At 39.1% G+C, this 13,402-nt stretch overlaps 1 protein-coding gene across 1 annotated transcript; it reads right to left on the bottom strand.

Annotated features, from left to right (window-relative positions):
* Window positions 1-10,634: 10,634 nt before the first annotated feature.
* LOC122289479 (scarecrow-like protein 18) lies at window positions 10,635-13,192 on the bottom strand. Its single transcript, XM_043096496.1, has one exon. It carries the CDS (start codon window positions 12,758-12,760, stop codon window positions 11,420-11,422), a length of 1,341 nt encoding a protein of 446 aa, XP_042952430.1. The 5' UTR covers window positions 12,761-13,192; the 3' UTR covers window positions 10,635-11,419.
* Window positions 13,193-13,402: the final 210 nt, after the last annotated feature.

Here is a 13,402-nt window from a genome sequence, read left to right on the forward strand (position 1 = left end):
AATATCCCGGTAGGGGTCCTACTTCGCAACAAGGTCGCGCGCGAAAATTGCATTAGTTTTATATTTTCCCCCCTCTTCTATTTTCCTCCTTCACCGTCCCGACTCTCACACCCAAGCTGATTTTCCTTCTCTAAGCTTCGCCTACTTGCAAATCCACCCACCCGAACCATTTAATCCACTCCAAATTGTAGAGTTTGTGGTTTGGCGTTCCTCAGTTTGTCTGACCCATCGTTCCCGAGAGCATACGAAACCCATTTGCTCTGCCTCCATCTTAGGTTAGTTTGTGACTGGGCACGGGCATTCCACCATCGTCATCGGAAAACCTCTGGGTTCAAAGCTTGGGCCTCTGTTTCGTGAACCACAGATATTTCATTGGGAAATATCCCCACTCGGAACTTTCCAAGAAATGTGCATTTTTGGCTTGTAGAACAAATTTTTTCCTAACTGATTGTGAAAGCTTGGGATTGTGGACGTATACAACTCGTTTAGGAGATTTTTGGGGTTAATGTCTTACTGGTGCTTCCTGATTGACACCAGATTACATTTCCCCCCTCTGAGAGTGGTGGGCGTAGACCCACCCATAAGTGTTACAAATGCCAACATTTGTGGTTAAACAGAGCAAAGTAGGTTTGGTAAACTGAAAAGATATAAGAAGACAAATAAATTAGCTTTTTAACAGAATATGGAAGTAATTTGTAGAAGCAGATAATAGCACAAAATATATATGTAATTATGTATACCTCGAGTGAATATAACAAAATGCACTTGGTATTGAAGCTGTAATAGCTTAGAGCATGTTAAATGAAGAGCTGCATAATTATTTGAGAAATCTGTCAGCATATATCAAATATTATATAACTATTGTTCACAACAACATTGTCAGATAAAGAAAAGATCGTGAAAAATATAGTAATAATCCGATGTACCAAGCTTGACTACTTCTCCAAGTTCAAATTTAACTTGTACCCTTACACTCATTGCAAGCATGCTGCATTTTCTTCATCATACAAGAGCCAAGGTGCCTAATGGAGACTTTGAAGGAGGAACTTTGAAAACTAGGACATTTAATTGAAGCACTAGACTTGGAGCCTTTTAACGTGTAACACACAATTTCCATTTGTATTCAATACAATGGCAACAGAAGACTGACATTTATATTATAATTTTTTCAGGTGACATAGTTCCCATATGATACTTGTTAATGAGACTGTTGTCCATGACAAATCACTATTGTCATCAAGTGTGGAACTGAACCTTTTTCCAGGCCCTGATAGAGAAGGTCAGTATCTATTCAAATTGGTATTCTGTATTTCTTAACGGCTGATCTTGTTGATGAGGAAGTGTTATTTAACTCTCTGCTGCTCATTACTTATTTAAAGTGTTGTTCCTTTGGGCCCTATAAATACTGGTTGTGTTATAATGCATGTGAATGAAAAAGAAGAATTTTTATTTTAAAGAAGGGTATGAGTGTATTATATACATCTGAAAAGTGGATAGGACTGTGAGCATATTGTTGCAGGAGGGATTATCTGTCTTTGTTGGAAACATATTTTGTACTGTAATTTTTAGGCTGTGGTTCAATATATTGTATGTCTTCTGTGCCCGGATACATCAGCAAATTATTTTATGGTTTCTCGTACCTCTAGGGTATCTTGGCTACAGATTCAAGTTAATACCTAGCCTAGAAATCTGCAAGGAAAACCCAGCCAAGACAGTAATTAATTTAGTGTATTTCTTACCTTTAAATTTTCCCTGAAGACAAATAATTCTCATATGTAGCCATGCTGATGACTTAGATCTCTCGGTTTGGTTTTACCAAATTTCTGTTGATGTTGAGCATGCAAAATCAAAGATTTGCTTAAATATATGGCATGATGTTGTGTCAGTTGCTCCTTTTTTTCATAACTTGTGGTCTGTAACTTACTTTACTTATTATGGCATTTTTTGCTTAGCTGCCATTTTTTTTTTTTTCTATCTAAAGATTCTTGTTGAAATTGTTAGTTGTTATTTTCAGCAATGGGTGCTTCTCAGAGTGGTTAAGGAGATCTCAAGAGAAACTTTCAAGTGTACTCTGTCCCCAATGTAGAGCAGTTGTACAATTTGTTCGCTGAAACCACTTCCTCACAATATTGCGGAGGTAGGCAGACGAGCTTTGGGTTATATGGATAAGATGTTTATTAAAGCAAATGTGCATTGGAGTTATTATAAATGTGATTGGTGGAATAACATCCTTTTTGTTGTGTTTGTTCTCTTTATGCATTTGTTGGTGGAATAGCATCCATTTGGTGTAAGAAAATCACGAACAGTGACAATCTACAAGGACTTTAATGGTAACTACAAAACAAAGTTGATATGGGTTAATATGTAGTTTATATATGCAGAACTTCTCACTTCTTAGTAAATAACATGAAGTGTGTGTTTAGTTATGTCTATGCTTTTATAGTAGCATTTAGGGAAACCTCCCTCACCGATATTTTCCTAGGGTCCAGAGTTCTCACACAGGATGGAGGGAAAGGGAAATCACAATAACTTATACTGCGTTACAGTTTGGTTTAACCAATCACATATAAGTATAGATTCCTCCCATTTATTTGAGGTGATTATTGTTTATAGAATATTGTGTAAATTTTACAAACAGTGTGCTGAGCACTATCTGTGAGATAAAATTTTGAAGTATCATCTTTGGTCTACTTTCCCTCCAAACAAGTTGCTAGATTGAGTTTGTGGGCTTTTGCCTTTTGGAGCTTTTTTGTAAAAAAGAAAATGATTTGTTTAGCCTAACATTTAAGTGATTACGCTCCAATGAGTATAGAATGCCATTGAGAGCAAGGGGATTACTTCATTGCTTCAGTAGCTTGCTTGGTTGGTCATGGCTTCCAATCCAAGAGTTACTGAAGCTGTGGAAGCTATGAGTATCGTAGGTATTTCTGCATTAATTGGTCATAACAGTTCTGAAGCTACTATAGAAACTCTATGATAAAAATTGAGAAATAATTGAAGAAGACAATTATGTGACACTTGTAGCTAGATTCTGTAATGGAATGTAACAGAAAATTAGTAAACTGAACTAATATGGGATTGAAAGATCAACAATTAATTATACTACAGGTAAAACTCCAAATTTGATTAGAAGGCTCTCACTATTTCAGGTAATGGAATCAGAAATGTTGCAATATAGAACCCATGTTTAACCAAGGGCAGAAGTGTGTCTATTTGCCAAATGACCCAGCACTCATTTCCCACAATGAGAAGGACCCTATTCCATCTCATGTGGTCTATAGAAATGTCACTCTGCTCTTGGGCAACCTAATTAATAATGCAGCATGAATAATGGCAGATAATTATAATGGGAATAAGTCTCATTTCAAGTGGATTACATAAGAATGTGTAGTATTGAATAGAATTTCCTCTTTTTTACTGTTCTCTATTTTGCTTTGAATTGATGCAATGAGCTACTTAGATCATGTCTATGATAGAGGCAGGGCATACAATCCTGTATGTTGTATGTAAGACCCGCTTGCACATGTAGGATGCTACATGTCAACCTCACCTTCTTGTGCCATTCCATCTCACCATTTTGTATTCTATTTATATCATCTATATTTACCACCTAGCCATCATCAACTTCACCAATATCATTCTAGTTAGCTAGAATGACTATCTAGCTATCAACATCCCTGAGAATAAGCACTACATCTTCCAATCACACCTTGCACATTCTCATGCAACCGGGGACAGAATTTAGTTAAATTGGAAAATTTAACTAATAAACCCATTTTTCCTTTGACACTGCTAATTAGAACAACATTGTCTTACTTGTCTTGATAATTACCAGATGTTCAGTTTTGGGGTTAATTTTTATGAAAAAAACTGAGCCCAGCAAGGACCCCCCCAAAACTGGATAAATTCTGAATATGTTGGGAAAGATTATGCTATTGACCTGGTGTGAAATAGAAGATGAGAGGTCTATTAACTTTTTCAATATCTTTTTGCCCAATTGAAATTAAAAACTTACAAATAATTTCTTTAAAGTCTTAATCTTCCCCTGCCTTTTCTCTCTGCTTCTATATTTGTTTTATAGCACTTGCAAAGGAAAACTCATACACGGTTTTCCCCCTTCCATGAATCTCTTACAAGTGTGATAATGAACTGGACAGAAAACTGATTTGTTGTGCACTTTTTTACACCTTAGTGGCTCCCCATTAATCCATCCGAGTTTACCACCATGACTTAAGAAGCGGTTCAGCACTTTGTGTAACTTGATACTTGATCCTAACATCTCATTACACTAAATGGCTGAACAGAATAAATTCTAAGTAACTCATTTGAAGTGACTCAGCACCCTAACTTCTTCAAGGGCTCTAACAAAACTTTGGTAAAAGTCTCTTTTTCCGAAAGCATATAACCGAATTAAGTCACCTACACCAGGGAACAAATTTCCTTATCATTCCTCCAGTGTTTTATATAATTTTTATAAGTAATCTGATTCATGATAGTGATTGTATGAATCTGTACAATGATTACACGACATATATGCTGCAGATACCATCATATGCTTTTTTAGTTTCTCTAGTCATTAAGGTTTTTTTTTTGTTACATTCAAGGAATTATGTAAGGCGTACTCTATTTCCCCCAGTTATCTCTATTTTAGATACCAACTTTCCTTAATATCATGTCAATTTAGTTAGATGTGCATCAGTTGATCGTGCCTTGAAAATTGCTCCAACCATGAATGTTTATAGAAGACTTTTGAATCACAATTGGCAACTGGGCAAACCTTGTTATATGTTAGTCTGAATCACAACATATTCAGACTGACAGGGAGATTTGTTTGCCTTCCAGTTTCATACCTACAGAAACTGGATATCACTTTTTTTATGTACTTCGTACACCATTAATCAGTAGTAACTCTATTGAAACACACACATCATTCAAGTTTCATTTAATACAAGGATTCTTGTTTTTTACATAATTATACGTAGCAAGATTCAACAGCCATGAGAAAACATATTGGCAGAGAAACCTTCCCATCAACAACCTCCTAACCATAGAGTTGCCTAGCAGAACTTTTGTTGGTAATTGTAGAACTTGTTCACCAATTGGGCACTTTTGTTGGTTGAGATGCATTCGGAAAATATATGCCCCAAATTCAAATGACTTGCTGCACATTACCCTGTGATGATGTAGCACCATCATCATGCAATCACAGCCCATGAATTGTCAAAACATTAACTGATGCATTCTTTATTAGTTTGGGGAGATGCAAACATGACCCTATGCCGAATGTGTATGACATGGGAAATTACCATTTTTAATTAATTGATAAAAAACAGACCAAGTTTGAAATATATCTATAAGCATCAGCTATCCAACAAACAAATATATACAGCTCCAAATGGGTACTACCAGCAAACCAAATAACATACATATCCATTGAACTCTGTGGTATTTTCCCCCTGTGTATTTGTATCGTGCCTTGAAAATTGCTAGTTACTTCTTCGCCCTACCGTGTGGTTATTATAACTTCAATATCAAAACCACTCATGCAGTTTTCTTTTTATTAGATGGACAAAAGTTGGATGAGTTTGGGTGATAGACTTCTATCACCTGCTTACGCTGAAGGGGTTAAGAGTTTCCTTACAATGGCACGAACTCATTCCATGGGAAGTGATCGCATTCGGTGTCCGTGCCGTATATGCTGTAATAACCTCTTCTTGCCTATATTTGAAGTGATCGCATGGGGTTTATGTACTTGGTTTAGCTAGCATTTAATAGTTTGGTGTAAGAAGTTATATATATATATAAAACTTATCCATCAGTAATTAGAACTCGCTGAATTCTAATTTATAAGTTAGAATTCTACTGCGACTAACGTCCGACGCAGTAGAATTCGCTGAGAATAAGTAATTCAGCGATATTTGGGGTTTTTTGCGAATCAAAATTTAGGCTGTAAAAGACCCTTCTTCTTGTAGTGAAGGAAAGTTGATTTAGTGAAGACAATTATGTGCACTGCAAGTACGCCATCCACATCTGCTCCTCCAGTTTCTCCAGGCCTTGAGTACCCTATTGAAAGTCACAAGTAATTATTAGAGAGAATTTCCACCCCTCTTCCTTCACTTATTCCTCTTTCCTTTAATTCTAAATAGATCATATTAAGAAAAGTCAAAAAACAATCATGTCAATTTGAGATATATAGCTTAAAAATATTGATCTGTGACTCATACACGTGTGTGTTGAAAGTCCCTAATCTGTTAACATGATATATAACAGAATATGCAGCATGACATCACACATTTTGTATTACAGTTATAATAAATACGTTATTGATAACATATTTTCCAATGATGCATATGGAATATTTAAAGCTGTGGCTTGTATGAAACGCAGTACTAATTCCAAGCAATGGGTAGTGCTTCAAGTGCTTTTAGCAAATTGGTTTCTTGCTAAAAGTACCTCCATCAATCTCACGTTTAATGTGAGGCCATTGAAAATATTGAATTAATTAGGTTAGGACTTATTTATAACCTGCTTCTAGGTGCAGTTTCATCAGCAAACTTTCTTTATACAGCAGACTTAGATATTGTGGTTTTGTAATTGGTTGGATCGATCAAACTTCTTCAAGCTTTAACCACAACCAAAACATACTCCTAACTAATTTTTGGTTCATTGCTGTTAGAAATTCCTAATTAGAACAGATTCCTGTTGCTTTTTATTACTCTCTTTTGTTTGAATATACAATTTCTCTAATGTCTAATATGAGATGGATATTGAGATAAGTATCAGTTTGGTGAAATGTCTAACATGAGGTTCAGCAAAATATTTCGAAAGCATTTAATAGTTTGGTGTAATGTTTATATAAGGAAATTATAGGCAAGTAAGTAGACAGAAGTGATCTAAGCACAAGACTTTTGGTGTAATACTGAAGTATACAATGAGTCATTTATTTCCAAAAGCTGACAGTAAAAATGCAGAGGCTGTGTATAGAAATAGGAATATGTATATAATTAGCTTTTTCTATATTACAATGTTCCATGTACTGAGGAATTGAATTTTTATGTAACAAACAGCTATGTTTTGCGGTTTGCACGATGCAGAAGAGTGGCAGGGGTATACCTATGATTTGTACAGTTTTCACTGCAGCAAAATTGTGGATGTTCCAGCAACCAGTTGTACAAATAGTCATGATCTAAGCTTCGAAAGCATCTGAACCTGATGACAATTGTGTGTTTATTGAGAGTGTGAGAAAAATACTATCCATATGTAAATTGTGACAAATCAGATTTAATTGCTCCTCTTTATAGTTCACTACCTTCCATTAATGCACCATGCTGGGGTATCTGTTTGGTTAAAAATACAAAACAATGTTGTATTGGATGAGTATGGTTGTTAAATGCCAACAATGTTGTATTGGATGATTAGTATGGTTGTTAAATGCCAAGTTATATTTAGATGAATGTATGTTTTTGGATCCATTTGGTTATGTTGTATTGTAGTATTTGAGAAAATTGTGAGTGAGTGGAGCTGCCTATTCAATTAGGTACCCAAAAAATTGATTGAATCAAACGTATGCTGCAGCAGCCAGCCAAGATTATTTCCAACGGCACTCCATGCGCTGGTAAAAAAAAAAGAACTGGCCAGATTATTTCCAGCGCTACATCACCGCTGCTTTTACTCTCAACATATCATTGATTTTACAATGGCAGCGCAACACACACCGCTGGCTTAAAGGTGTAACATAAAAATTTTATTTCCAGCGCAACATACACCGCTGCTAATGGTGTTAAGTCAATCACTGCAGATTTCTTTGCAACGCTATAAATCGCCGGGAATAAAATTATTTTGCAGCGTAATTTACAACGTTGTAAATAATAATACCTAAACACAGCGTAGTCTTAGTTCGCTGCAAATTGTTTATTATTATTTACAGCGATTTGTATCTTATTTGCAGCACTTTTTTTACGCTGTAAATTTTTTTAATCAGTGATTTTTGATATAGGATGGAAGGATAGTGTCAGCGAATGTTTTGATAATTGCAGCGCCTAAAATCGCTAGGAATAATCGTTTATATACAGCGAAATTTGTATATCGCTGAAAAAGTTTATAAGTGAGTATACAATTGCGACTACCATGCGGCGCAGTATAAATCGCTGGTAATAAGAATTTCTAGCAATTTTTGGGGTTTTTCCCGACTATTTTGAGCGCTGTAAAAGACCATTTTTCTTGTAGTGCGAGTTGGTAAGTTAAGAACGACACTGCGAGGGAACATTCATGTGAGGAGCGCGGAGGAAAGATCACATTTGTAAGGAGATCGCAATTCTGGTAGCCACGTATCGGGGAAAATGAAAACAAAGAAAAATGGAAGCGAGAGGAAAGGGAGACCCCTCCCCACTCGAGGTGTAGGAACCGAGAATTCGGTAGAGAGAAAACACAAAGAAAACGCATCAACTGCAAGTCTGCATGTGCTTGTTTTCAACATCCTAAGTACCGTAACTTGAGATCAAATCACTATTTACGATTCTACTCACAAGGGCCATACAATTACACAATTCCAAATTCATGCACACGCGGGTAACACACTATCCTAAGTCATTCGGCATGGACAATACACCGGGGATGATTAGAGAAACGGCACGAGCGACTAAAAATAAATATTTCGATCCATATAATTCACAACTTGCCTGCTTGTCATTTACTTGTTGGGCATGGCCCATCCAACCCCTAACCTTCGGCATGACCCCAAAACGCCACTTATACCCTCCCTCATGAGGTATCTTTGTATACGCGTAAATATATACTCACCTTTTGCACATTTAAAGTAAATAATATCGACTAAAATCTTTTGATACTACGAGAATCTTGTCCCTATGAGCACAGTATTGCTTGCTGAAATCTCCAATGTGCACTATCCCTTTTGTATGCTCGCTGATCCTCGTCCTCCACCTTTAATCTATCATGTGCCTCATTTTTATCCCTTATCCTCGGTGAGATTTAACTTAATTGTTCTGTTTAAGATTGGTTGCAGATGCTAAGCACCGTAGCCCATTCATATAACAGTTTCACAACTTAAGACTCATGCCAGACAAATCAAAACAGAGAGGAAATATGACTCCTTGTTTTAAGCTTGTCACAATGAAATACATCTTATATGCCATCCGCCAGGTGCCTTCTATGGAAAGAAGTCGCAATTACACCAACTTCGCAGATGTTAGCCAAAATCAAGCAACTAGCAGTATGCTCGGGAGAATTTATCGATGTTGGCGTCCAATAATCTGGCCTATCTATTTGTGATCAGGATGAAGCTTGGTGAAAATTTAGTGCTTATTGTTGGTCCGAGTTTGAGTTTTAAATGCTGCCGTCTTTCTTTCTCTCTGAAACACACAACGGACACATGCACCTAAAGCAAGCGAGAGATCGAGTGCACTTTAACAAGAGAAGATTAAAATGGTATAAATGTATAATCTGGAGGAATATCCTTATTGCAGCAAGTGAACATCAGCTCAGGTTAAAAAAAAATAAAAAGAACAGAAAAAAGCAGCAGCCTTCTTTGCTTTAACATCATTCAATTGAAAAAGTGGCAAGGCTAATGATTCAAACTTGATAGATCACTTCCAAATATGAATCTGTCATTGTGGTTACTTCATGTGCATCGCAGGAGAAAGGGAGCATCAGTTCCGTACCAGTAACCAAAAGCAATTGGATTTCGTCCAAACAAACACGTTGGCCAAAAGGTTACGTCTGTATCAGCTGGAGAGACGGATGGATGTCTGTCAGTGCCATGCGTGCACCACTCCTAGCCTGATCAGTCATATTACTCCCAACACGCAAGCTAAGCTAAGCTAAAGCTTTGTGACGCTCTGCCTTGTGGCCATCTTATCAGTGTCAGCTACCAAAGTAGAACCTAAAGGCTACAAGTTTATTGTGGGATATGCACACCTCTACTCCCTCTACCAGAATACTTGCAATGTGCCATTTACTGTATTTAGGCCAAAACACTGCAATTTTTACGCGCTCCCATGAAATTAGAAGGTCATCTGCCTTTGTTAAGTGCATTAATGTGCTTATGAGGCTCTCGTTAACTAACTTTTAACAAAAACATAACGTGACAAAAGAGACAATGAGTGAGAGAGAGAGGGAGAGAGATTTTTTTTTTTTTTTGGGGGGGGGGGGGGGGGGGGGGGGGGGTCGGTTCTGGTTTTAAATCGTTCAGTTTAAGAGACAGCAAGATTAGGAAAATAACGTGTAAGACATAAGTGCTCCTTGAAAAACCACATAACACGAGAAATCCCCGGCTCGCAGGAGGTTTTCAAGATGGTCCCTAGAGGAGGCAAGGCGAGCATGAAAAGCTCTATTTTGAGAACTTTGATGATTTTGTTGAGGGGACAAAAGGCAGAAATTAGGGTAATAAATAGTGCAATGTTAAACGACAGAAACAGGGAAAACGGGTTCTTAATTAGTGATAATTGGTGCTAAAAACAAGAACCCATGCATCCTTTCTCGATAGCTCACAATTGAAGTAGACATGGAATTTTGGGGAACAAGGGTGGCTCAGTGGCAAAGACGTTTGATGGACTTACTTTTCTTGTTGCCCTTATTTTATTAAGAGAGAAGAGAAGAAGATTCTAGTGCACGATAAATTAATACGAGCACCAATCAAGTGAAGCAATTAGAATATACAATGAAAACAAAATCCAAGAAGAAATTATACCGGCACACCGGTGCTAGGAGACAACCGGCCTCTATGACTTTACATCGAATATACTCTAGAATTAAAATATACTTCTCTCAGGCTCTCAGCAATAAGTTTCCTCCTAAGGCCGAAGAGGAATTGCTGACAGAACTACTGAGTTCAAGCAAAAAGATCATATAGAAAGAGGGAAAGAGATTAAAGGCGACAAAGGCAAACAATATATTTCAAAGGCAACGATAAACCTGCAAAAATATTCATCAGTTTCAGTACCCAAGAAAAGACCAACCTTAGGAGCATGGCTAAGCGATCGAAATAAGGTGACGGGACTTGGCAGGCTGGCTCGTTACGATCTGTTTCTTCACCAATGCTTTCATGCAAAGTACAGGTTCACAACGCATTCAAATGCCCATGCAAGTGTACCGATCAAGGCTAGCTACAGACAGAGAGAGAGAGAGAGAGAGAGAGAGAGAGAGAGAGAGAGAGGGGGGGGGGGGGGGTGGTCTCAAATTTGGGTGGGTTGTAGTCATGTAGGAACCACGTACTTAACTGACACTGCTCGTTTGTTAATTACAATATGGGGTTTAATACCTAATGAAGCGAAGGGGAGAGAGGGAGAAGAGAGGGGGGGGGGGGGGGGGGGGGGGGGGGGGAGAGAAATATGGAGGGATCGACCTCAAACCATATCGGATCTTTATTGCGTTGGGAAACTGGGTTGGGGGTAAGGATATTGATTCACTGCCAGGAAGATACTGAGAAAAGAGCTCGATTCCGCCAGCCAAGGAATAAAGAGTCGTTGCGAATTTGCAGCTGATAACCCTCAGAAGGATAGTGGAGCCTCAGGAGGAGTTTGGCCTGCGAAAGCGCGAAGGGGCTCAAGGGAACATTGGAAAAGCCCGAGCTCCGAAGCATCACCTCCCACGATTCGTATCTCTCGTGCCTTTCTCTTCTGTTGTTTCCCTCTGCAGCGACGATGTCCATGATCTCTCTTCCGAACCATACCTGCTCGACAGTAACCCTCTCCCGGCTATTAGGGGGCAACGTGGCCTCCAGGGAGTCAAAGACCGCCGTGTAGTGGTCCAAGGCCTCCACGAATCTCTGCACGAAGAGAGGGTGGTTGTGGTTGGCCTCTCTCTCGGCAATGGTAACCACCTTGGGGTTCAAGGCCTTGATTTTGTGGAGGAAGAGGCGTAGGCCACGGGAGTCGTCCCTAAGGAGCCTGTGCAGATAAAGCACGCAGTTGATGGCAAGGGCTTCGTCTGGTAGGAGAGCAAGCGCGGGAGGAAAAGCTGGGACGTCGTCGCTGTTACCAAGGAGAAGAAGCGGGTGGAACTGAAACCTGAGGCCGAGGGACTGGGCGAACTTCAAAAGGCGGTCGCCGGTTCTGTGTAGGATGTTTAGATCGTGGCCTGTGGCGGTGATGCGAAGCATAGGAGGAGGGTAGGAGCGCTCGGCAAGGGCCTGCATCAGAGGAGGCCATTGCAGACCGTTCATGATGTCAAAATCAAGGATGTGGATGGCCTTCTGCCCTTCGTCTATGGCTTCCAAGATGGCTTGGTTGGCCGTCAGATGGCTGAACCTTACGAATGGGGTTATTTGGTTCAACGATAGATAGCATGACTGAAGAGCCTCTTCTGGCTCTGTCATGTCTACATTGTTCCTATCGTTAGTTAATGCAGCAGCAGCGGCCGCAGTTGGAGTAATCGCCATTATTATGGATGCTGATGCTGCACTAGTGGTGGTAGTTGCAGCGGCCGCCGCAGCGTAGCAGCAATTATTAAGGCGAAGGGAGAGGGCTTTGGCAAACTGGTGGACCAACCTCTCAACGGAGTCTCCATAGGGGGACGAGTTACCGGACAAAATGGAGACGAGGCGGTGAGCAGCGGAGAAGTCGGACCTAGAGATGAGTTCAGCGCAACGAGTAAGTAATTGACGCATGTGGGTTGCATTTGACACTGCTGAGGTGAAACCTTCCCGAGATGGTTCGGGGATAATCTGATGGTTGTATTGCAGATCTGAGCCGGGGTCCTCTTCCTGTTGATCATGATTTGAGGAATTGAGTGATGCCATGAACATATTATCCGATCAACAATTGATCGGAGCTCTCTACAAGCATATATTATGTGCAGGCGCAGTCCTAGCTAGCAGTGGTAATACTAGTACCAGGTATACGTGTATTTATATACATTGGGGGGAGACCCATGTCACTGAGAGACAGTAGGAACTGAGAATGGGGTTGGAGAGAAAGGGACATGTACTCTCTTTCTCTCTCTCAATTATTCCAATAAAAATGAAAATGGAAATAGGAACAAGGATATGAAGAGATAAAAGTAGGGCAGGACATCTGGGGGAAGTTCGCATGTCTTTGCTTTAACGTAATATATATATATATATATTATATGCAGATGATCGAAGATGATGAAGCGGTTTTCTGTGACAGAACGTTAATGTCTGCCAGGAACAGAGAGGAACTGAAATACTTGTAGTAGTTAGTAACAGTAGCAGGACTGTTCCTCATCCTCTCGTAACGACAGACATATAGCATCTATAGAAATACATATACACGCAGTTCTGATATATATATGTTGGTTAATAGTTGGTTGGATGACTTAGAAGGCAAGTGGATGAGATAAATATTTGAACATATGAGAAAATAAACAAAGATTACAGAAATTAAATGAGCCGTAAGTTGTTACGTTATTCCATGCATAGACTTCT

Source organism: Carya illinoinensis, chromosome 12 (genome assembly GCF_018687715.1).
Source record: "Carya illinoinensis cultivar Pawnee chromosome 12, C.illinoinensisPawnee_v1, whole genome shotgun sequence".
Lineage (NCBI taxonomy): Eukaryota > Viridiplantae > Streptophyta > Magnoliopsida > Fagales > Juglandaceae > Carya > Carya illinoinensis.

Bases quoted from the DNA above. Each gene is read 5' to 3' on its own strand.
- LOC122289479 (XM_043096496.1), bottom strand. From the start codon at position 12,760: ATGTTCATGGCATCACTCAATTCCTCAAATCATGATCAACAGGAAGAG.